Below are 26445 nucleotides of genomic sequence, written 5' to 3'. Positions count from 1 at the left end.
TTGTTTTTTTTAAGTAGACATTAATACGCATATCAGTTACCGCCCTCTTTAAAAGTTAACTTGGTAAAATGCTTTATTACTGTGAACGGATCGCTAACGTCACTGTAATTGTGCAGGTTATTAAGGGAAGCAAATTGCTATAATGGATTCCAATGCATTCAGCCAATCAGAATTGGCCGTCTGTCATTATCGTTTTTTGTACCAGGGGTTAAATACCTGCAAGTGATACATCTCCAAACAGGTGCATTTGTGTCTGTATAGTCAGCTCCAGATGCATTTCGCCTTACCGCGCCTTTGCTGTTAGGATGCCGTGTCTGAATGCTGCCTCCCATCCCCGTTCTGGCCCCAAGAAGTGCGAAATGCGTCTTAACCAGCATGGCTAAACAAGCTATGCACAGAAGGAAAAGACGCAATTTGCGGCTAAGAAAAATAAGCTCAAAATGATGTTATTATGCAGGGTATGAATACTACCACCCATCCCCGATCTGGCCCCTTTGTTACACGAAGTGCGAAATGCGTCTCAAGGCAACCAGCATGGCTAAACAAGCTATGCACAGAAGGAAAAGACGCAATTTGCGGCTAAGAAAAATAAGCTCAAAATGATGTTATTATGCCGTGTATGAATACTACCTCCCATCCCCGATCTAGCCCCTTTGTTACACGAAGTGCGAAATGCGTCTCAACCAGCATGGCTAAACAAGCTATGCACAGAAGGAAAAGACGCAATTTGCGGCTAAGAAAAATAAGCTCAAAATGCTGTTATTATGCCGTGTATGAATACTACCTCCCATCCCCGATCTAGCCCCTTTGTCACACGAAGTGCGAAATGCGTCTCAACCAGCATGGCTAAACAAGCTATGCACAGAAGGAAAAGATGCAATTTGCGGCTAAGAAAAATAAGCTCAAAATGATGTTATTATGCCGTGTATGAATACTACCTCCCATCCCCGATCTGGCCCCTTTGTCACACGAAGTGCGAAATGCGTCTCAAGGCAACCAGCATGGCTAAACAAGCTATGCACAGAAGGAAAAGACGCAATTTGCGGCTAAGAAATATAAGTTCAAAATGCGTTAACATCCAACTTCAAATAACCCCCACTGAGAACAACTCATAATGACGGCCATTAATTAAATGCGTTCCCCTCTGGCATCTCCACCCATCTCACACAGGAAAGATATTTTTACTATTTAATTTGTTGTTTTGAGATTATTACGTCCTATTGAGGAGAAGTATCTGCCATGTTCCCCCCTGAGAGTAGAGATATACGTGGGTGGAGTCGCTCTCTGCATCATACGTACAGCGGTTCTGTCTCATAATCAGAAATGAGGTGATACTGTACAGCAGGGGTCTTCAAACTTGGCCCTCCAGATGCTGTGGAACTACACATCCCAGCATGCACTGCACATAGTTTTAGCATGCTGTTATATCAAAAAGGTGGCAGTGCATGCTGGGATGTGTAGTTCCACAGCAGCTGGAGGGCCAAGTTTGAAGACCCCTGCTGTACAGTAATAAGGAGAGCAGTCTGCCAGCCGCACAATGACTGCGACCTGGTGCTAAGGGAGGGCTGTCCAAGGGACATATACGTGATTAGCTGTGGTGCGGACATTGCTGACATGCAAGAAGAGTGCAGTGTGTCTGAGGGCACAGCTCCCATAAGTGAGTCACATAACATATTGCACTGAAATGGGCAGGTTAGATTAGAGTATGTCTCACAAGCTGAAGCAAGTATATATTTTACAGGTCTGTCGCCTGTCACTTATTGGCTACGACCCCTCACACATTAGCAGAATGTATATCTGTGGAAGCCAGGGGCACATTTTAAAACAATACAACATATTTTATTCAGTATGTTTCCTGCATAAATACAAGATCTTGACAGGTACACAATACACAGAAGGACAGAAGGAAATATTAGCTCGTGTTCTAGTTATAATCTCCGTTGTGTCACAGTAAAGTGTATTCATAGGGCCAACATGTGTGTTATTAAGCCATTCGGTTTATACAGGCCAGTAACTAGGGGTGGGCAAGTGGAGGCACCACCTGGGGTTCAGGGCCTAGGGGGCAGCAGTATCATGCCCCTGTGGCACCATCATGCAGCTTGCAGGTTGCCTAGAACGGCACCCTGCAACCTTGGAGAGCCACCATAGAGCGCTCAGTTCCTTCCTGGCCCCAGGAGCCACGCCCCCTCATCATGATGTCACAGGTTCAGGTGGCGGGATTGGCACACGGCGTATAGGAGCCCTGGTAAGGCCCTGGGCTTATATATAAGGAAATATATGAGTATTGGATCCTTTGCTATAGGAAAGTGGGGTACTCAGTGCAGGTAATTCTTTGATTGATGAGGTGGATGTGGGCGGACGTCGTCAATCCCTACACGTGGCGGCAACAGGACTAATGCGCACTGTGAATGTGACCCTGTTTATTTTATACTAAGATATTTTCCAAGACCATAGATCGATTCTGTATAGACTCATCCCCTAATATTCCGGTACAGATCCAGGTTTGGAAATGTATTTATTTTTCAACTCCCTGACATGTGCTGTTCTGCACCCATATTGTACTGTATGTTCTGTTGTCTTCTGTGCACGCCAACTTCCAGGCTAAGCTAAAAATACAATAACTTGAGGCGTGTTCACACCCGGTAGCCATGTAGGGTGGCAGAGAGCCCTAGGTCTGCCCAATGTGCCACAAGCTTTCTATGTACCAGTGACGGGCGACAGACAGGTGGCCCTCTTGAGGCTTCACCTGTGGCCCCTAGCACCTTCCTGCTTGTAACACTTGCTGAACATGTCTGCCGATATGTTATTACATATAGGTGTCTCTTTCTTTGATGAAATTTATTGTTTTACCTTATTACCGAGATTAAGGGGGTTATGTATCAAGCAGTGAAGAGAGTGGTGGTTGCCCATAGCTCCTGCCTATTATTTTATAAACTGTACTTGATAAATGCTACTTCAAAGCTGATTGGTTGCTATGGGCAACTTCTCCATGCTTTTCACTGCTTGACACTTGAACCCATATGGGTAGCGTGTGGCCCTTTTGAAGGCTAGAAGGCCGCCCATGCTGCCTCTGAAGTGTGTCAGGCTGCCTATCACTGGGGCGGGTAAATTTACTAAGATGGGAGTTCTATTTAAGAAGTGATGTTGTCCATAGTAACCAGTCAGATTCTACTTCTCATGTATCTAGCACCTTCTAGAAGATAATACCTGGAATCTGATTGGTTGCTATGGGCAACATCACTTCTTAATAGAACTCCCATCTTAGTAAATTTACCCCTAGTTGTGCGAACTGTTGTGTCGGATTGTCGCGCCTCCATCGTTGACTTATTGGTTGTTTATCGTGCCTTATTGCAGACTGTCCGGGTGCAAGGCAACGACATCTCCCACCGGCTGAGGCTCTCCAATGTCAGGAAGCAGGACGAGGGGGTGTACGAGTGCCGGGTGTCAGACTATGGAGACGATGAGACTCAGGAACACAAAGCCCAGGCGATGCTTCGGGTCATTTCTCGCTTCTCTCCACCCGACATGCAGGCGGCTGAGGCTGTATCCCACATCCAGAGCAGTGGGCCCCGCAGGAATAACCCCGGCAGCAGGGCCACCCCGGAGCCTGGAAATAAGCGCCCCATCCCTCCAGGACAAAGCCTGGCTGCATCTCCAGCCACTGCAGCGTCCTCCTCTGCTTCCCCGGCCCCTGGAAAAGCAGCCATCCTGCGGCAGCAGCACGGGTCTGGTGAGTCATTCCCTGTACTGCACTGCCATCTTGTGGACTATGCTGGTTATTGCGGGGATATGTGTCGAACATTCTAAAGAGGCCAAGCTAGGCGCTGCTCGGTTGCTACAGGGGAACACCTCCACCTGTCCTCTTTAGACGGTTTGATACATCTCCCCCATTGTTACTGCATGCTTCCTGACGCGAGTCACTGCGTCACATTGGTCGAATTTGGTGAATTTGTATACTGTTGTATTATGGGATATTTTTCCATGTAACTAGAACAAGGATGATCATTCATAGTCATTTACTGCAAGCTATAATGGAGGAGATTTATCAAAACTTGGAGCCTGTAAAATGACAGTTAGGAGCTGATTGGTTGGCACTTTATCCCCCTCCACTTTATCACTCTTCAAGGCTCGATAGATCTCCCCCTGTGTGGTATTTTTGGCAATTACTGGATATAAGAGGATATTATTTGTGTGAGAGGTCGTCAGCTGTTGATTTAAAAAGCTACATATAGCGATGATACATTAGGATATCAAGCAACTAAGGTAGCAGTATGGCTAATGTTCCCAATATAAAATGCTATATAATATTATTGTTATTATTCTTACTATTTTCATTAGTCATAGTGGTATATTTTATTGTTATTGTTGCTGCTGTTTTTATTATTATTATTATTATTATTATTATATATTTTATGGGAACTCTATGCATCATGTTTTTATGTATGCATGTATTTATTTATTTACTGATTAATTGATTTTGATACATTATGCACAATTAATTATAAGAGTATTAGTGCATTAGTGTTATTATTGTCCATGGTGATTTTATAGTAGAAAAATAAACCTGCTTCGAAGTTGTTTCTAACCCACTTAGTTGTGAGCTGCGGACATGCATGAGTTTAGCTGGAAAAGGTGGTCTGATCTCTTACCCACCCCCCTCAGTCACCATATCGGACTTGTCAGGCTGCCAGGACCACTGATAGGTTTTTATGTTGTTGCAACAAGGCTTCAACGCATTTGTTCCTGTGGCTGTCTGCATATAGGCTGCTTTATGCAGGTATTGGGCACGCGGAAGGCAGAGCTGCATATATTACTTAACTCCTGAGTACTGTAAGATATGCGATGAAAGCAGGGAGTATTAACCCCTTACACACTATAGACTACAGAGACACAAGATCCAGACGACATATGAAGTCTATCTAAATCATCTAATTTGCCAATTGCGCTTAGGAACTTTTGCCTGATTCAGATCCGCAAGCAAATACTGATATTTACGCAGATTGAGCGTTTGTTAGCCATTGCGCCTGCTCGAAAGCCGCATTGCGCGCGCAGCGATTGAATTGCGATTACGGTCACACAGAGGATTTACTCGCAAGGTGAGTGACAGGTAATTTGGGGGTGGTTAGAGAGAGCACAGGCGTGTAAACGCTGTTTTTTGGGCGTGCATAAATTAGCCACTGCGTCCTTGCTGGCAACAGGCGAGCCCTCTGCTTGTCTGGAGACCCACTGTGTCTGTGACAGCTTAGGCTGATGGCCACCTGACCTGCGTTCAATGTTTCCGGTTTTGTGCGTGAGCTGCAACTGCGCACAGAGGCGCAGTTGCGATTGAGACACATGGAATCAGAAGTGTACTGGGAATGTGCTGGGCGGGGACTGGGAGGTGGCTATTCAGGCATGCAGTGATGGTCCGTCCTGTGGGCGTGTTATGGGAGAGTCGCTGGTGCGTTGCTGAATTGGTCGCGTACACAAACGCCTAATCGGTTGCATAGGAGGCCCATAGTTCCATTTAACAACGAACCTAAACACCAGCGGCATATTTCATTTAGGATCTCAGTGATACAAACAAATATGCCTCTGGCATTCATCATTACTTATCTCGCCAGCGAGGTCCAGCAACGTCCTCCTCCTCATCTGCGTCCTCCGCTCGGCTATGTAAATTATTCTTTGCTCCCCCTTCAGATTGTATAATAGTTCTCATCAGTGCAATTTTCAGCAGGAACAAGCAGGAACTCGGGGCCGATTCAGACCCGCTCGCTAACAGCCTGCCGATGTTTGCAATCTGTGCATGCGTACAAGACGTTCGGGTAGCGTTCGCACCCTGTACATAGACGCTCTGCAAACATGAGTGACAGGATGTGCCTTTTGTGGGTTGTGACAGGGGGTGGTCAATGGTAATGGGGGGGGTGCGAACGCAGGCGTGTCTGCGTGTTGGAACGCCATTTCAGGGGCATGCATAATTAAGATGCATCGTCAGCGTACACGTCACATGGCTGAATTACACACAGCAGCACTCGCAGTGCTTGCGGTAGGGTATGGTCAGCCCAGTGCTGCGTATTGGTCCAATGTTACTCGATGTTACCGATTGTATAATACACTTCCTGGAGATGACGTATGTTACTAAGGGAAAGTGGGCGTCTTGTGTCAGGCTAGTGGGCGTCTAAATACACACCGCAATTGCACAGCAAACATAGTGGGCATGATAATGTCTTGCTAGCGATCGCAGGATTTGCATACTTTGGATGCGGACAGCTGCGTGCGAACGCAGCCTTGCGAACGGGTCTGAATCAGGCCCTCAGTTCCCGAACCTCTAATTAACTATGACGTAATGTCCTGGGCCAAAATGTATTTTCCATAAGATACGTTTTATTTTAAAGTCCCTTTTGAGTGCCTTCTTCTCTAAATACTATGTATATGTATATATAATATATACAATTGTTTTTCTATAGCTCCACCCCCAGTAGCTCCACCCACAGTTCCTGAACCTATTTTTCCAGAAAAATAGTCCTGGTTCTCATACTGATTTTCCTCTGGAGAATATTCTCCTGAAATCATCTAGATTTCCTTAGCATCCATGTACTGTACTCTGCTGCATCTACTCACACTGTACTCTGCTGCGTCTACGCACACTGGAACCAGGTATTCTGTAGTATGAGTCATTACCAATTTAGTTCCAATCTATTGACTTGCCAGGGACTGACTAACATAATACAACTGAGGATTGCGGAATGGCAGCCAATTTACTAAATGGTTGCCTTCGGTGCAGGGGCATTTCAAGAGAGGAAGGAGGCATGTGCAGACTCAGTGCGGGCCCCCTCCTCTCTCTAGCGGTACCAGGGAGGGTGGTGCAGCTGTAGATTCTGGCTTAGTGCCAGAATCTACTGCTCATGCACCGGTCTCCGGGAAAATGGCACCAGCATCGGTTTCCCAGGGACAGCAGCAATGCGCATGCTCGAGTCACCAGGAAAATGGCCGCCGCTATGTTCCCAGTGATTTTTGCTGCTCTGCAGCTCCAAGCCTGACAGGTAAGTATAAAGAGTATATAGGTGCAGGGTGTGAGGTGTAGGCCCCTCTGGACCCGCGTGCACCGCACACCTTGCACCCATTATAGACACGCTCCTCTTTCGGTGTGTAGGTAACAGGTGACAGTTCCACTTTAATGTTACAGTAATACTGGCCTAATAGCCTTGTATAGTACAGTTTTGGTATGTGTACTGTTATTAAAAGTTTACTAAACAGTTTAGCAAAGTATGTACCAGTGTATTCCTTTGAGTTGCAGTACCTCAGTCATATGGCAGGATGCAGTGAGCAACGCATTTTGGATTTGATGCATCCTGCCAATCATTGCATGCATACCGGCGTTTAGTAACACCGTATGCATCATTTAAGCAAAGGATAGCTCTCCCGATAAGCGCTGTCCTTTGGGGTGTGGGGATTTCCGGGTTTATTATCTGGGAGTCCTTCTGTACATGCGCAAGCCATGGGGGATCCTGGGAGGGATCCTATTGGATCTTCTTTGGGAAAACTCTGAAAAAAATCCCATAGGCTTCTATTAGGCAACACCATCTAAAGATGGCGTCACCTATCCGGGTCCAAACTGCGGTGAGCTTGGCTTTCCGGTGCTTGGTGCATGTGGGAATGTGGTCAAACCTCCGAAAATGGCATTTTCGTAGGTTTGACTGCATTTTTAATCATAGCACATCCTGCCAATATTCTCTGAAGCAGAAAACAAAGTTTGCTAAAGACAGCAAAACAAAATATAGTTTGGTCACAAGTGACTGAGGGGTCTATTTATCAAGTAGTGAAGAGTCTGGGGAAGTGGACCAGTGGAGAAGTTGCTCATAGCAACCAATCAGCTTTCAAGTAGCATTTATCAAGTAAAGTCTACAAAATAATAGGTGGTAGCTGATTGGTTGCTATGGGCAACTTCTCCACTGGTCCACTTCTCCACACTTTTCACTATTTGATAAATTGACCCCAGAGTGAAGGCAGAGTTACTGGTTATCACACACTGTATATATAAAAGGAACAGATTAGTGTTGCTATATTGTATAATACAGAGGCAAACGCAGGGGGGGTTTCCATCTGCCTGGAAACCCCCCTCCCCAGCCCACACCATGACCACAAAAGAAATAGTAATATAATGGAATTTTACTAGCGCTGCATGTTCTTCTCAGTATCATAAATTAAATAATTAGCACCAACTGTGGATCTTTTAACATGTATCAGCCAGTAATAAATAACCTGTGCACCAATTATTGGATTTGGAAAACATGCACTGTTATACCTCTTTTCCACCAAAAATCGAGGTCCGACCTGGGTTTTTGGACATAGGGCCTGATTCAGACCCATTCGCGAGCGGCTGTCCGCTCGCAAGTGGGTCGATGTTATGGACTGAGCATGCGCACGACGGAGGGAGCTCCGTCGTGCGCATGCGCCAGACGCGACGAGCGAAGGAAAGTCCTTCGCTCGTTGTGTCCGATCAAAGGGGGCGTGCTGCGGGAACGCCTCCCGTCAGAAGCCGGCCCACTGACATCACTAGTGATGTCAGTGGGAGTGATTTTGGCTCTGATAGAGCCAAAATCACTCCGGAGCTGGCGGTTGAAAACCTCAACCGCAGGCTCCGGCTCGCAAATTCGATGGTCGCGATGGTCTCGACCATCGCGGCCATCACAATGCACGCTCGTATAGCCTGTGGGTGGTGACCCACAGCTATACGAGCGTCCAGGAGGACGCTCCATGAAAATGGAGCCCGGCCCTCATTCAGAGCATGCGCTCTGCTCAGAGCGTACGGCTCTGAATGAGGGCCATAGTTCCAACTCTGGTCAGGCCCAGGTCAGACCCATTTATACCCCTTTTACACCGGAGCTAAAACCCGGGTTTTTGAAGGGTTAACCCGGGCAGCTCCCTGGTGTAAAAGGGGAGAGAGTTGGATCGCCGGGTCGAGTGACCCGGTAATCCAACCCAGGTAACTAGCAGGGTTTAACACGGGCGTAGCCCGTGAAACCCTGCCATGGGAACAGCGCACTCCGGGTCACGATGACCTGGAGTGCGCTGCTAGCCGGCCGATTGGTCCGGCTTCAGTGGCACTTGGAGATGACGTCATCTCCAAGCGTCCACTTTCACTCCGCAAAAGCCGGGTCTATGCAGACCCGACTGCGGTGTGAGCGGCGCTGACTCGGGAATATCCCGAGTCAGCGCCGGCAAAATTCCGGGTCTGATCCGGATAGGACCTTTGTTCCAACTCCGGGTCAGACCCGGAATTTAGGTGGAAAAGGGGTATTACACTGCACCTTCGATCTGGGTTACTCCCAGGTCAGCCCTGTTCACACTGAACTCAGGTCTGCCCTGCTAAACCTGTGAGATCATAAAAAGTGGGAGGTGAATGCCCCACAACCACCAATCAGCTCATTTTAGGCATGACCCAGGTCATTAACCTGGGTTGCACCGTTTACACTGCACCATTACCCGGGTCCATCCTGGGTCCAACCCTGATAGCTACCTGGGTTGGATTGCTGGGTCACTTGACCTGGGTTATTTTTCAGGGACCCTTTTACACTGAGCTGCAACCTGGGTAGACCCAGCAAAAACCCAGGTTTTTGCTCTGGTGTAAAAGGGGTATTAGAGATGCACTGTTATAAAGCCCAATATTTACATATATGTCCAGGGCAGTGCTAGGTTCTTCTGCTGCTCCCCCAGACTCCCGGACTTGCTCCCATGCCCTGGAATTGTGCCCAAATCTAAAATAAAAACATTCAGCTCAGGCAGGATGGCCCTACTGCCGCATGTAATCACTGATCCTGTATATGCAGGAATTATGACTCACAATACACTTTGTATGATGCATATTAAAGCTGGATAAGTGGTAATTATTATGTCCTCTTCATGGACTGGCCACACTCTAAAATCAAGCATTTGGAAACCCCCCTCTAGAAATCCTGCGTTTGCCATGGTAATAATGAACCACTGTTATGACAGAAATCCTTGTCCAAAGCAATTAGTCAAAATGAATGCAGATATAGGTCCTCATTCAGACCCGGTCTCAAGCGCTGAGCGCTCGCAACCGGGTCGATGTTTATGCCCTGCGCACGCGCAGCGGTCGCACTATGCGTGCGCAAGCCCCGGAGCGAGAGAGAAATTCTCTCGCTCTGGAACTCTCTACAAAAAGGGCGGCTGTCGATGTTGATCGACAGCTCAGCCCGTTTTGTAGGCGTGGCGGGGGGTGGTTTCACAAACGGAGGCGTTCCTTAAGGAACACCTGCCGTTTTGTGGGCGGCCGCACTGACATCAGCAGTGATGTCAGTGGGGAGCTTCCTGCTCGATCAGAGCAGGAAGCTCCCTGGGGCTTGCGGTTGCTGAGACCCAACCTTAGGGTCTCGTTGCAAGCCCCGATGGTCACGATGGTCTTGACCATTGCGACCATCAACCTGGTCGGGCGCTAAAGCTGTGGGTGGTAGCTCTGATGCAGCAGGAAGCTCCCCACTGACATCACTGATGATGTCAGTGCGGCCGCCCACAAAACGGTAGGCGTTCGTAAAGGAACGCCTCCGTTTTGGAAACCACCCACCCGGCCCGCCTACCAAACGGGGCGAGCTGTCGATCAACATCAACTGCCACCCGTTTGGTAGCGAGCTCCGGAGCGACAGAGTTTAACTTAAGGAGAGTTATCACCTAGCAAATATTTCCCAAAATTGCCCATTTTTAAAGACTCTCCAAAAATTACAGTAATGTAACACCTCTACCTGGTAACTATAGAGCGTTAAATGAAATGTAGAAATCCATACTGTGAAAGCTATAGAGGAAAGAGCAGAGGGCCTGATTCAGCAAGGCACGTAAGTAAGAGAACGCACGCACTCTGCCGATGTTTTCGCACTCAGCATGCGCATGCATCGCACTGCGCATGCGTGATCTGGCCAGTGCGAGCGGGTAAGGGTAGGCAGACTATACGCAGTGTGTACGCAGACCCTTCCGATTTTGATTGACGGGAAGTGTCATTTGTGGGTGATGACAGGGGGGTGGTCGGGCAAACGCCGGTGTGCCTGTGCGTTGGGACGCCGTTATAGGGGCGTGCATATTTAAGGCAGTGCGGCGGCATACGCAGCCAGGTGACTCGATGCACGCAGGAAGTGGCCAAAATACTGCGCAAGGTCAGGTCATCCTCTATTGTGCGTCTGGGTCCGATGGTTCTCGATGTTACCGATGTGTGCGCTATCCTGCGTACTGATTGAGCATTGAGTAAAAGGAGATGGGCGGCACTGTGTATTGCTGGACGTCTGCATCCTTGTGCTGCGGTTGCCGGGAGTATGCATTGATTAGCATATACAGTGCGTGCGTGCAGGAAGCCACAGACTGAGAGTTATATAGTGGGAGGAGCAGGGTCCCCAGCAGCACAGAGTAGTGATGTCAGGCTCCTGTCACACTGATACAGGAAGCCACAGACTGAGAGTTATATAGTGGGAGGAGCAGGGTCCCCAGCAGCACAGAGTAGTGATGTCAGGCTCCTGTCACACTGATACAGGAAGTCACAGACTGAGAATTATATAGTGTAAGGAGCAGGGTCCCCAGCAGCACAGAGTAGTGATGTCAGGCTCCTCTCACACTGATACAGGAAGTCACAGACTGAGAGTTATATAGTGGAAGGAGCAGGGTCCCCAGCAGCATAGAGTAGTGATGTCAGGCTCCTCTCACACTGATACAGGAAGTCACAGACTGAGAGTTATATAATGGAAGGAGCAGGGACCCCAGCAACACAGAGTAGTGATGTCAGGCTCCTGTCACACTGATACAGGAAGTCACAGACTGAGAATTATATAGTGTGAGGAGCAGGGTCCCCAGCAGCACAGAATAGTGATGTCAGGCTCCTGTCACACTGATACAGGAAGTCACAGACTGAGAGTTATATAGTGGAAGGAGCAGGGTCCCCAGCAGCACAGAGTAGTGATGTCAGGCTCCTGTCACACTGATACAGGAAGTCACAGACTGAGAGTTATATAGTGGAAGGAGCAGGGTCCCCAGCAGCACAGAGTAGTGATGTCAGGCTCCTGTCACACTGATACAGGAAGTCACAGACTGAGAGTTATATAGTGGAAGGAGCAGGGTCCCCAGCAGCACAGAGTAGTGATGTCAGGCTTCTGTCACACTGATACAGGAAGTCACAGACAGAGAGTTATATAGTGGGAGGAGCAGGGTCCCCAGCAGCACAGAGTAGTGATGTCAGGCTCCTGTCACACTGATACAGGAAGCCACAGAGACTGAGAGTTATATAGTGGAAGGAGCAGGATCCCCAGCAGCTCAGAATAGTGATGTCAGGCTCCTGTCACACTGATACAGGAAGTCACAGACTGAGAGTTATATAGTGGAAGGAGCAGGGTCCCCAGCAGTACAGAGTAGTGATGTCAGGCTCCTGTCACACTGATACAGGAAGTCACGGACTGAGAGTTATATAGTGGAAGGAGCAGGGTCCCCAGCAGTACAGAGTAGTGATGTCAGGCTTCTGTCACACTGATACAGGAAGTCACAGACAGAGAGTTATATAGTGGGAGGAGCAGGGTCCCCAGCAGCACAGAGTAGTGATGTCAGGCTCCTGTCACACTGATACAGGAAGCCACAGACTGAGAGTTATATAGTGGGAGGAGCAGGATCCCCAGCAGCTCAGAATAGTGATGTCAGGCTCCTGTCACACTGATACAGGAAGTCACAGACTGAGAGTTATATAGTGTAAGGAGCAGGGTCCCCAGCAGCACAGAGTAGTGATGTCAGGCTCCTGTCACACTGATACAGGAAGCCAGAGACTGAGAGTTATATAGTGTAAGGAGCAGGGTCCCCAGCAGCTCAGAATAGTGATGTCAGGCTCCTGTCACACTGATACAGGAAGTCACAGACTGAAAGTTATATAGTGTAAGGAGCAGGGTTCCCAGCAGCACAGAGTAGTGATGTCAGGCTCTTGTCACACTGATACAGGAAGTCACAGACTGAGAGTTATATAGTGGAAGGAGCAGGATCCCCAGCAGCTCAGAATAGTGTTGTCAGGCTCCTTTCACACTGATACAGGAAGTCACAGACTGAGAGTTATATAGTGGAAGGAGCAGGGTCCCCAGCAGTACAGAGTAGTGATGTCAGGCTCCTGTCACACTGATACAGGAAGTCACAGACTGAGAGTTATATAGTGGAAGGAGCAGGGTCCCCAGCAGTACAGAGTAGTGATGTCAGGCTCCTGTCACACTGATACAGGAAGTCACAGACTGAGAGTTATACAGTGGAAGGAGTAGGGTCCCCAACAGCACAGAGTAGTGATGTCAGGCTCCTGTCACACTGATACAGGAAGTCACAGACTGAGAGTTATACAGTGGAAGGAGCAGGGTCCCCAACAGCACAGAGTAGTGATGTCAGGCTCCTGTCACACTGATACAGGAAGTCACAGACTGAGAGTTATATAGTGGAAGGAGCAGGGTCCCCAGCAGCACAGAGTAGTGATGTCAGGCTCCTGTCACACTGATACAGGAAGCCAGAGACTGAGAGTTATATAGTGGAAGGAGCAGGGTTCCCAGCAGCACAGAGTAGTGATGTCAGGCTCCTGTCACACTGATACAGGAAGTCACAGACTGAGAGTTATATAGTGGAAGGAGCAGGGTCCCCAGCAGCTCAGAATAGAGATGTCAGGCTCCTGTCACACTGATACAGGAAGTCACAGACTGAGAATTATATAGTGGAAGGAGCAGGGTCCCCAGCAGTACAGAGTAGTGATGTCAGGCTCCTGTCACACTGATACAGGAAGTCACAGACTGAGAGTTATATAGTGGAAGGAGCAGGGTCCCCAGCAGTACAGAGTAGTGATGTCAGGCTCCTGTCACACTGATACAGGAAGTCACAGACTGAGAGTTATATAGTGGAAGGAGCAAGGTTCGCAGCAGCACAGAGTAGGGATGTCAGGCTCCTGTCACACTGATACAGGAAGCCACAGACTGAGAGTTATATAGTGGAAGGAGCAAGGTTCCCAGCAGCACAGAGTAGGGATGTCAGGCTCCTGTCACACTGATACAGGAAGCCACAGACAGAGAGTTATATAGTGGAAGGAGCAGGGTCCCCCAGCAGCACAGAGTAGTGATGTTAGGCTCCTGTCACACTGATACAGGAAGTCAGAGACTAAGAGTTATATGGTGGGAGGAGCAGGGTCCCCAGCAGCACAGAGTAGTGATGTCAGGCTCTTAGAGTTATATAGTAGAATGAGCAGGGTCCCCATCAGCACAGAGTAGTGATGAAATACATCTATGTATGACACAAAGGGGTTTATGTATCAAACAGTGAAAAGCGTGGAGAAGTTGCCCATAGCAACTATTCAGCTTTAAGTAGTTTTTATCATGTACAGTCTATAAATTAATAGGTAGGAGCTGAGTGGTTGCTATGGGAAACTTCTCCACGCTTTTCACTGCTTGATACAAAAACCCCAAACTTCATAAATTCAATTTGTTTTAAATAATTTGATGCTGAGTGTAAATCAGAACTAGATCCTGATTTTAATAACTTGTTACCGCCTGTCAACAGCTTATAAGTCCAATGAGAAACATAGCAGACCAGTGGAGGGACTCCTGAGTGTGCAGCAGTTATGGTTCCCACCTCCTCTAATGCATTCGCACCTCCCCAAGGCCCCGCAATCTGCTCTTCTTAGCAAAGTGCACACAGTGGGCAATTGCGACAAAGACACATACTCAGAAGATCAAAGAAGAGGGCTGGGCGCTTCGGTAATCATCTGGCGTTAAAGATCTAAAGCAGCTCACCAGATAGGGGTGGCTGGTCCCTGGGGGAACATATGAAAAGGAACAAAGGAAACTGGGAGCGCTAAAATAACCAAAATGTAGTTTAATATCTCATTAAGATGATAATTAAAAATTATTTACAACCAAAAAACATATAACAAACCTTTGGGGCAAGAACTAGAACATATAAAAGCAGCATATACTGGATATCCTTAGGATATAGGAGTAAAAAAAGAAAAAAAAATTAAATATTGTAAAAAGAGCTCAATTCAGTCCAATAAGGGAAATCCCAAGGAATTAAGTAAAAACACAGTGGACACACATAGGGGGGTATTCAATTAGGCTGCGAAAAGTCGGAATCGGTGATAATTCATCGCCGATGATGTCATTTTCGCCTATTTCAATTATCCCCATATTCAATTTCAAAGACTTTTCGCAGGTTCGAAAAGTCTTTGAAAAAAAAACGAGGATAATTAAAGCTGGTTAAGTGCCAATTATGTCCTATGTTTTACATGGCGAAAAAAAATGCAGAATTGGGATTTAGGGGTGCAGGCTTAAAAAAATAGCCTGCACCCCTGGGAATGTCATTTAAAAATAAACTGTGTCAAAAAAACTTTAAAAAAAATAAATCGGGACAACCCAAGAAAATGTACTTTAAATTTGGGGTAATAAAAAAAAACAATTGGGGAACAGTGTTTAAAAATAGCCAAATATGTTTGGGGGTGTTCTACAAGTGTGCGGCAGGTGTTTTCTACAATAGGCTATTAGCGGCAGGTGCATTTTTGGCAAATTAAAAAAAAAGTTTAGGGACTTAAAAATGTCCTAGTACCCATTTTCGAGTACCCCAAATTTGATGTGACCACTTAAAAAAACAAAAAAATAAACCTAAGTGCTCTTCTGCATCACTTCTTCTAATGTCGGGAAAAAACACCTGCCGCGGCTATTTAAAAATGCAAAACACATTCTGCAGGGCTAAACAGGGGTACCCAGAGTGAACCCCCATGTCTGGACATCTTTAGGGGGTTCCTAGGAACAAAATCCAAAAATTCCCGAATGTTAAGTGATACTTATCTTTCTGTAGGCTCCCATTTTTGCTGCTTCCTAATTGAATACGGGGATAGAGCGGGCGCGTGCCCGATACTTTATCCCCGGAAAAGCTGCGATGTGGAGCGAAAAGTCTAGCACAGACTTTTCGAACCCATATTGAATATGCCCCAAGTGAAAAAATTGTCCAATTAGATCCAGTAGTTGGTTTAGTGTATCACTCAATAACAACAGCAGATAATGTCGCTCAAGATGAAAAAACCATATGGAAAATCAATTGTTTTTCTAATCACAGATGAAACGAAAAAAAAATTATATTAGTTGAAGTGCATTCGTATCATAGTAATAATGAATAAATACACTCAATGCACATAGGGGGTCATTCAGACCCACTCGCGAGTGGCAGTACGCTCGCAAGTGGGTCGATGTTCCCCACTGCGCCTGCGCACGACGGAGGGAGCTCCATCGTGTGCATGCGCGAGACCCGGGGAGCGACGGGCTTTCCATCGCTCCGGGTCTCCCTCCAAAGGGGGTGTGGCGGCCAGACGGAGGCATTCCCATGGGAACGCCTACCGTCTGAAGCCGGCCCCACTGACATCAGTAGTGATGTCAGTGGGAGTGATTTTGGCTCTGATAAAGCCAAAATCACTCCAGGGCTTGTGGCAGGGAGACCCTACCGCAGGGTCTCCGTTGCATGTGCGATGGTCGCGACGGTCAAGACCATTGCGACCATCTTTTTGGCCGCTCGCATATGTTGTGGGTGGTCACCCACAGCTATACGAGCGGCCAGGAGGCCGCTCCATTTTCATGGAGGAGGGCACTGATTCAGAGCGAGCGCTCTGGTCAGAGCGTTCGGCTCTGAATCAGGCCCATAGTTGATAGCCTGCATATTAGGAACAGAGGGCCCGATTCAGACCCGCTCGCTAGGCCTCATTCGCACGCAGCCTGTTGATGTTTGCAATCTGCGCACGTCCATGCGATCGGGAAGCGGTTGCTCTCTGTGCATAGACAGCTCGCTAGACTGAGACAGGACGAGCCGTTTGTGGGTGGTGACAGGGGTTGGTCGATGAAAACAGGGGAGTAGTGGTGCGAATGCAGGCGTGTCTGAGCGTCTTAACGCCGTTTCAGAGGCGTGCATAATTAAGATGCAGCATCATAGTACATATCACTTGGTTGTTTTACTCGCAGTGCTTGCGGAAGGGTATGAGCAACCACAAGTGCTGCGTTCGCATCCGATGGTACCGATGGTTGCATACGCATCCTGGAGATGACGTGTATCAGTGGGCATCTTAAGACAGGGTGGTGGGCGTCTGCATACACACCTCGATAGCACGCCAAGACATAGTGGGCATGCTAATGCCTTGCCGTGCGATCGCCTGCCTTTGCCAGATTTGCATACGCTGGGTGCGTGCGAACGAGCGGGTCTGAATCGAGCCCAAGGTCAGGTAAGAAATGGCGTCTTAGTTTACAATCCACATCTGTGTTCCCAATGTCTGTGGCTGGATAGACCCTCGCGGTGGGACACACCGTCGGCCAGCGTTCGTGCTAACACGGCACTGAGTTTGGAGAAGCCTCTCCTAGACTTCCAAACAAGGGGATCCGTGATGACTGGCGTGTGCCGATATCTGCGCTTTGCAGGTGGAGTGGAGAGCCGCTGTTATGCGATGAATGACAATCATCTGTTGCAATAAAAACTCGGCTGTGTAGCGGTAACGTTGGAATCGGCTGTTTCGCAGTGGAGCTGAGTATACAGTATATCATATGTCTTAGGTTCATCAGCATGCGGGGGGCTAACACCTAACACGTTTCTAAGCCTAAAACACCCGGCTGTTTCTTCAGAGGTAAACCCCCTCTCTCTATTCTGAGTCTCATATAGGAGACAGTAGTTGCAGCCTGGCTGTGAATAGTTACATAGTACATAAAAATACAATAGGAATGTTTGTGTAAAAACTGATAAGTGCAAATAAATAAATGTTTGAGCTGCTGATTAATCCATAGAAAACTTGTATGTAGAGAAAAGCAACATAAAAAAATGAACACTGGATTATTAAATAGAGAAGTATATAAAACTATTAAGTAAAGACACTGTATATAAGGTTATATAGAAATATATAGAGATCACCAATGTAATGTAGAATAGTATAGCAAGACTTAATAGAGACTAGATTGACAAAGACAAAATAGAATAATAGTGTTTATATCTATTTATAAGAAACATCTAATATGTGTAGGTGGAGATAGGGCAGAAACGCACATAACTGTGAATCACCCGTACTTGTGTAAGCGTGGTTCCAGATCATGTGCACAAACACCCAAGATATGCTACAAAACAGGCTTATGTCCAGCTCTGCATCTGCACCATACAGATTTGGCACCATTTACCTGCATCAGTATGACAGGAGCCTCATATCATTATTACTGCTACCAGGGCACCCTGCTCCTTCCTCCTGCTGCCTCCATTCCCTCCTCACATCATGTCACTGCCCCTGTCACATGCAGCCCTGTCCTCACTAACACATCACTTATCTCCTGATACACTCTGTGCTGCTGGGCACCCTGCTCCTTCCTCCTGCTGCCTCCATTCCCATCCTCACATCATATCACCGCCCCTGTCACATGCAGCCCTGTCCTCACTAACACATCACTCATCTCCTGATATACTCTGTGCTGCTGGGGGACCCAGCTCCTCCACTAAATAACTCTCAGTCTTTGACTTCCTGCTGCCTCCATTCCCCTCCTCACGTCATGTCACTGCCCCTGTCACATGCAGCCCTGTCCTCATTAACAGATCACTCATATCCTGATATACTCTGTGCTGCTGGGGACTCTGCTTCATCCACTGTATAACTCTCAGTCTGTGACCTCCTGCTGCTTCCATTTCCATCCTCAGATCACTAAAATCATATAAGCGAACAGGGCACTATATTGATCTATGTCCATATTTTTCTTGCTACAATTTGCATAACTTTGGCCCTCATTCAGAGCCGGACGCAATTAGCGCTCGTTCGTCCTGAAAATAGGGGTGGCTATTCAAATGAACCGTTCGCTGTTTGCGGTCTGTTCACGCCTCTAGGTCTGAACGAGCGAACAAAACTTGCGGTCGTTTTTTGGGAATCTACGCCCCCTGGCCGCTCGCATCCTACGTCATGTCCGCTATTTATTAGATTAATCGAGTACATCGAACAGGGTATGAACTGCTCGCTATTCTTGTGGTCGGTTTTTGCTACCACAATTTTGCGAGCAGTTCTGGCTATAAAATAACCCAGTGACGTGGTCAATGACGCTGCTGTATTAATTATGCACACCCATAAAACGCCTGTTTTGACCTTTAAGCACGCCTGCGTTCTGATCTCCACTCCCCGTTTTCAAGCACCTTCCCCTGTTACCACCCACATACGCCTCCTCCTGTCACTCAAATTATCAGGCATTCGCTATTTTGCGAGCACATGAATTTCGACCGCACTGACTGGTTCGCGCATGCGTATAACGATCCGTACGCATGCGCAGTTGGCCAAACATCGCTCGGAGCGAACGAGCTGCCGCTTACGAGTGGCTCTGAATCAGGCCCTTTGTCCTAAAGATATTTCTTTCTTTTCGTGCTGTAATACTATTATTCTTTTAAGTAAAATTTGCCTTGTGTTGCTTTGACTGCTGTCAGCATCGCCGTTAAAAATTGGTAATCTAATATATAAAGCAGGCAGACTCCGTTTAATGGTGGTATCAGTAGCAATCTGGGGGTTTGAGCTTAGACAGAGTGCAGAAGAGTCACTTTTTGTCTGTTTAAATTTTAAATATCCGCTGATGTGATGGAGATTCCCGGCCCCAGGGGCCGCCCGCCAGAGTACAAAGTGCAGCCAGACAGTATTTAAAATTAATAATTAATATCACAAACAGTGTCGCTTGCCTCTCAGCGATCTCCGCGGGCGTCCCAGTTGCCGGAGGTGACGAGATAAAGCAAGATGGGCACTGGTGTCTTCTCAGTAAGATCGGGCTGCTGGTTTGTGCTTGCTCTTATGAATGAAATCCTGTTAGTATTCCTAATAAACAGACGGCGGGTGGCAGCACTTTAGATCAGGAAAACTATCACCAATGTTCTTTTTTATAACATGTTATGCGGCATTAAATCTAAGTGAACATTGTCGTATATTTCATTAGAAAAATGTGCTCAGTTTTGAGATAGAGGACCTCATTCAGAGGCGGTCGTTAGTTGCAAGCGGTCGCTCTGAATCAGGGCGGCCGCTTGCATCCTGAACGGCCGCCTACTTGTCGATCGTTAAGCTTAACGACCGACTAGGTTGATGGTTGCGATGGTGATCACCATCGGGGCTTATGACCAGACCCTAAGGCTGGGTCTGGGCACTCGTAAGCCCCAGGGAGCTTTCTGCTCTGATGGAGCAGGAAGCTCCCCTCTGACATCACTGATGATGTCAGTGCGGCTGCCCACAAAACGGTAGGCGTTCGTTAAGGAACGCCTCCATTTTGGAAACCACCCTCCGGCCCGCCTACCAAACGGGGGCAGCTGTCGATCAACATCGACAGCCGCCCCTTTGGTAACGGGCTCCGGAGCGACAGAGTTTCTCTGTCGCCCTGGGGCTTGCGCACACGCAGTGCGGCCGCTGCGCATGCGCAGGCCATATCATCGAGTCAGTTACGAGCGCATCGGCGCTCGCAACCGACTCTGAATGAGGTCCAGAATGCTTTGTGTCCTCACTTGCTGGTTGTCCGTACGCCATACGCCATAGACCGAGAGTCTCCGAGAGGAGTAGTGTATCATATTTTTCTTTCAATTTTGCGTCTTATACACATCGGAGGAGCAGCGAAAAGCAGCTCACAGTGTACTAGAGACGCTGGACAGCGACTTTGCGCCTGATTCACTATGGATCGCAACTGCGATCGGTGCTGCGATTACGCACGCAGTCTCACTGCAATGATATGCTAATCCATTGCGATCGCTATACCGTCGCAGTACTACATAAGAACACCCACCTTACCTTACACACATCCTTAATGTTTAGCAAGACTGCGAAACCATCGGTAACATCGAGTACCATCGCAGCCTCACGCACACTTGCACAAGCTCTGACCTTACTCAGGAATTGCTAACCTCATCGCACGCACTGAGTACTCTAGCTGTGTAAGGCATCGCAGTGCCTAATTTACGCATACCCCTGCGGCGGCTTTCAAGCGCCCTGGCACGCCTGCGTTTTGCCGATCACCCCCCGTCACCTCCCACAAACAGCATTTCTGTCAATCACTCTGTGATGGGTCTGCATAGTCACTGCGATCGCTGTCCCGATTGCAGTGAGTGGTTTGCGATCTTTGCTGAATCAGGACCTTTAACCACAGAGAGACTGGTCTTACACACATGCAAAGTCAGGGGCAAATGCAGGATTTTTAGAAGGGGGTTTCCAAATGCCTGATTTTAGAGGCAAATCCATGAAGAGGACATAATTAGCATTTAACTAGCTTTAATATGCGTCATACAAAATGTAGTGTGTCATAATCCCAGCATATATAGGACCAGTGATCACAGTAAGCCATTAGAAGCGGCAGTAGGGCCATCATGTCTGAGCTGAATGTTTTTATCTTTTTATCTCACATGTGGCACCATTCCAGAGCATGGGAGCAAATCCGGGAGTCTAGGGGAACAGCAGAAGGACCTAGCACTACCCTGGACATACAGTCAGGTGCATAAATATTGGGACATTGACAGAATTTTCATATTTTGGCCTCTGTTCGCCACCACAATGGCTTTGAAATGAAACACACAAGATGTGCTTTAACTGCAGACTTTCAGATTTAATTTGAGGGTAATTACATCCAAATCAGGTGAACGGTGTAGGAATTACAGTGGTTTCTATATGTGCCTCCCACTTTTTAAGGGGCCAAAAGTAATGGGACAAACTAAACAATCCTAAATCTAAATATCACTTTTTAATACTTTGTTGCAAATCCTTTGCAGGCACTTACAGCCTGAAGTCTGGAACGCATAGACATCACCAGACGCTGGGTTTCATCCCTGGTGATGCTCTGCCAGGCTTCTACTGCAAATGTCTTCAGTTCCTGCTTGTTCTTGGGGCATTTTCTCTTCAGTTTTGTCTTCATCAAGTGAAATGCATGCTCATTCGGATTCAGGTCAGGGGATTGACTTGGCCATTGCATAACATTAATCTTTTTAGCCTTAAAAAACTCCTTGGTTGCTTTTGCAGTATGCTTCGGGTCATAGTCCATCTGCACTGTGAAGCGCCGTCCAATGAGTTCTGAAGCATTTGACTGAATATGAGCATATAATATTGCCCGAAACACTTCAGAATTCATTCTGCTGTTTTTGTCAGCAGTCACATCATCAATAAATCCAAGGGAACAAGTTCCATTGGTAGCCATACATGCCCACGCCATGACACTACCACCACCATGCTTCACTGATGAGGTGGTATGTTTTGGATCATGGGCAGTTCCTTTCCTTCTCCATACTCTTCTCTTCCCATCACTCTGGTAGAAGTTGATCTTTGTCTTATCTGTCCATAGGATGTTGTTCCAGAACTGTAATGGCTTTTTTAGATGTTGTTTGGCAAACTCTAATCTGGTCTTCCTGTTTTTGTGGCTCACCAATGGTTTACATCTTATGGTGAACCCTCTATAGTCACTCTTGTGAAGTCTTCTCTTGATTGTTGACTTTGACACATATACACCTACCTCCTAGAGAGTGTTCTTGATTTGGCCAACTGTTGTGAAGGGGTTTTTCTTCACCAGGGAAATAATTCTTCTGTCATCCACCACAGTTGTTTTCCGTGGTCTTCCGGGTCTTTTGGTGTTGCTGAGCTCTCCGGTGCGTTCTTTCTTTACAAGGATGTTCCAAATAGTTGATTTGGCCACACCTAATGTTTTTGCTATCTCTCTGATGGGTTTGTTTTGATTTGTCAGCCTAATGATGGCTTGCTTCACTGATAGTGACTGCTCTTTGGATCTCATATTGAGAGTCCACAGCAACTGATTCCAAATGCAAATGTCACACCTAGAATCAACTCCAGACCTTTTACCTGCTTAATTGATAATGAAATAACGAGGGAATAGCCCACACCTGTCCAGGAAATAGCTTTTGAGTTGATAGTCCCATTACTTTTGGCCCCTTAAAAAGTGGGAGGCACATATAGAAACCACTGTAATTCCTACACCGTTCACCCGATTTGGATGTAATTACCCTCAAATTAAATCTGAAAGTCTGCAGTTAAAGCACATCTTGTTTGTTTCATTTCAAAGCCATTGTGGTGGTGAATAGAGGCCAAAATATGAAAATTCTGTCAATGTCCCAATATTTATTCACCTGACTGTATATGTATATATTGATCTCCTTATGCACTGGATGACAGTATTAATAATTAACCCTATGGTATAGACGTGCTATAGCCGTGCACCCCTAACAGTGCATGTTTTCCAGATCTCCTAGTTGGTACACACGTGCTTTCATTACTGACTGGCACATGTTAAAAGATCCACATGTGGTGCTAATTATATAATTTGTGATGCTGAGGAGAAGATGCATGGTCATTGTGTGGACTGGGGAGGGGGGTTTACAGGCAATCGGAACCCTCCCTTCCCCCCTATATTTGACTATGAAAGCCTCAGATGAAGCACAACAGACCTTGGCATTAGGAAAAGCCGCGGGCGCTCGAATCGGGACCCTTTTTACACAGATTCAGACGCACACAGATGTATAATTTTTGCATGACCCAGTGATCAGTATACGCTAGCAATGCAGTTCTGTCTATTTATGTAAATTATATGCACATTTTCGGCGATAAAGACGTTCGGTGCGGCCGAGTCGCCCAGCACCTGGTGCGCAAAGATTATTTGGTGCGATTGAAGCCACTGTATAAAAAGACAAATCTGTATGTCATTATCTGTGTAGAGTTTTTATCTTTATATATAAAAGGCTAACGCTGTTCATCACCTCTATGGAGGGAATTCAACTGTGTTGCGCACCGGCGTCCACTAGATGGCCCCAACGGAGCAATTCAATTGTTGCTCCATTTGGGCGCACACAACCGCAGATGCTGATACTTCTACTCGCAGCCCCCCCGAGCTGCCGAGCAGAAATTACCAAAAAGTGACCCGTATCAGCGCTAAAATGGGACTTATCACATCCGCGACAATGTACAGGCTAACGCTGCTTTTCTCCTCCATGGGGGGGAAGCAAGTGTGTCACACGCCGGCGGCCACGAGATGGCGTCCGACAGAGCAATCCCATTCCTCCACTAGGACGCACCCAGCCGCCGGCGTCAGCATTTCGGCTCACAGCCCCCCAAGCTGCCAAGAAGAAATGGCCAAAAAGTGACCCCTTTCAGCACTTAAACGGGGCTTTTCGCGGTCGGGGCAATGGACTTCAGTCAGAGTCGGTCGTTGCGGCCGCACGGTTGTAAGGTAAAAGGGGCTGGATATGCAAATGAAGCGCTCGCAAGTTGCGTCGTTAAGATGGGATCGTTAGCTGGACGAGCGAGGGGAGGATGCGGCCGTAAGACTAAAAATACGCCCCCTTCTCGTTCGCATTACACGTCATCTCCAGGCATATAAGGATTAATCGAGACCATCGGGAACCATCGGAGCTGGTCGTAGACCTTAAGGTTGACCATACCCTCTCTTAAGCTCTACGATCAAGTCAGTGTAAAAACCTCCCATGTCACATGTGCCATGACACTACTTTGTTAATTATGCACTCCCATAAAACGCCGTTTGCATAGTCAGGCACGCCTGCGTCCGGATCGCCACTCCCCCGTCCACAAGCGCCTTCCCCTGTTACCACCCACAAACGCCTCATCATGTCACTCAAACTAACGACCTGGCTGTGTTCAAGGAGAGAGCAATTTCTGATCGTAATAGCTAGTTTGCGCACGCGCATTGCGAATTTTACGCATGCGCAGTTTAGCGGACATCGGTGGCGTACGACCGAGCGGCCACAACGACCGACTCTGAATGAGGTCCAATGTGCCGTCATTTTGACAGGCTGCTAACTAGTTCTTAGATAAATACTTTTCATGGACCATAGTAACAATCTATTGCGACAGCTTGAGGCATAAAGACAGATTAAAGGACTATTATGTGTGTTTGTTTCACTTTAGCTTGAAAAAGTTACATTTAAGGCAACAACATAAAACAACAAATAAATCATTTGAACTCTGTAGCTGACAGATAGTTTAAAACACACCAATGACTAACGCGTTTCTCTCCATTTTGAAAACAAATACATTCCTTATAATACAGTGGCCCTGATTCAGAGCCAGACGCTCTTTGTGAGTGATTGCTCTGAATCAGGGCGTGTTTTGTTTTTTTTACCCCCCCGCCTCCAGGCCGCTCGCTAAGCTGTGGGTGACCACCCGTAGGTTAGCTTTAGCGGGTGCCCTGGCGATGGTCACGATTATCGCTACCATCAGGCTTGCGACGAGACCCTTGTGGTAGGGTCTCTCGTCCACCGCAAGCCCCAGTGAACTTCCTGCTCTATTAGAGCAGTAAGTTCACTACTGACATCACTGGTGATGTCAGTAGGGCCGCCCACAAACGGCAGCCACCCCCCCTACACGCCTACAAAACGAGTCGAGCTGTCAATCACAATCGACAGCCGCCCCGTCTTCTAGTGAGTCCCACAGCGAGTGAAAATTCACTCGCTACGGGGCTCGCGCACGCGCAGTGCGCACTATGCGCGTGCGCACTGCCCGGCCATCGTCCCGCTTGCCAGCGCTATGCGCTCGCGAGCGGGTCTGAATCAGGCCCAGTGTTCAATTCTTAATTAAACTGGGATAGTTGACTGTCCTTAATTTATGGCTATATTGTTCCAAATATTTGCAGTCTGAGGATCTAATCCTTTCTGAATTGCGCATAATGCAGTCGCAAGTCCAGGCGCCTACAGCGATTGTAACCCTTATGCAATGATGTGACCCATATTCTGATTTGTACGCAATGGCACTGCCCCCACCCAGGAGGGCAGACATCGTCACTAGTAAAGCACTTACACCTACCTGATGCTTGGTGCAGAAAATCTAGCTGAGATTGGCGTGCAGGAAAATGAAAGCATTTGCACCATTTGATTCGTCTGTCCATGAGCAAATCTGCCTCTTAGTTCATACTTGCCGTATTCGCTGACCCCCTTCTCCGGAACCCTCTCCCCCAGACTGCCCACTTGTGCTCTGTAAGTGGACGGCTGAGGGGTGGGGGAGGTTCGCAAGCAGGTGGGGGGTGCAAATGGTGGAAGGGGTGTGGGGGACCTGCACGCTTTTCCGGGTGGCTGGGAGCTTCACCCAATTTCTTATTTCAATAACATTTAATTGTATTCAGATTAAACTGCACAACAATGAAAATGTTTCCGATGTGAAAATAGTTACTTCTAATTGATTTCAGCATGCAAAGAATGAATATGACATTCAAAACTCTCAGTTAGCTCTGAGTTCCGAGATATAGCCCATTTATGACGATGTAGGGGTATTCCTAGTGAAGGGGGCAGAATGGAGAGAATCTTACCAGCAATCTGCGTTCCGCGAAGAGGTGGCGGGGCCTAATGACCCAATTAAATTAATCAGTTATTTGTCCGCTCCCCTATTCAAATATATGCGATTCACGGGATTACCCACACAAGATAACTGTGGTGCGCTGAGTGACAGCA

General features: G+C 47.4%; 1 protein-coding gene across 2 annotated transcripts in view; it reads left to right on the top strand.

Annotated features, from left to right (window-relative positions):
* VSTM2B (V-set and transmembrane domain containing 2B) overlaps positions 1 to 26445 on the top strand; it is an 80618-nt gene that overhangs the window by 8202 nt on the left and 45971 nt on the right. For both annotated transcript variants that reach the window (XM_088451113.1, XM_088451112.1), the window contains one exon: positions 3355 to 3730. In XM_088451113.1, the coding sequence (XP_088307239.1) occupies positions 3355 to 3730 (376 nt within the window). The remainder of the gene's footprint in view (positions 1 to 3354; positions 3731 to 26445) is intronic.

Source organism: Taudactylus pleione, unplaced genomic scaffold (genome assembly GCF_031769625.1).
Source record: "Taudactylus pleione unplaced genomic scaffold, aTauple2 ptg000537l, whole genome shotgun sequence".
NCBI lineage: Eukaryota > Metazoa > Chordata > Amphibia > Anura > Myobatrachidae > Taudactylus > Taudactylus pleione.
Note: the sequence above shows the minus strand (reverse complement) of the source record. Positions and strands in the feature narration are given on the sequence as shown.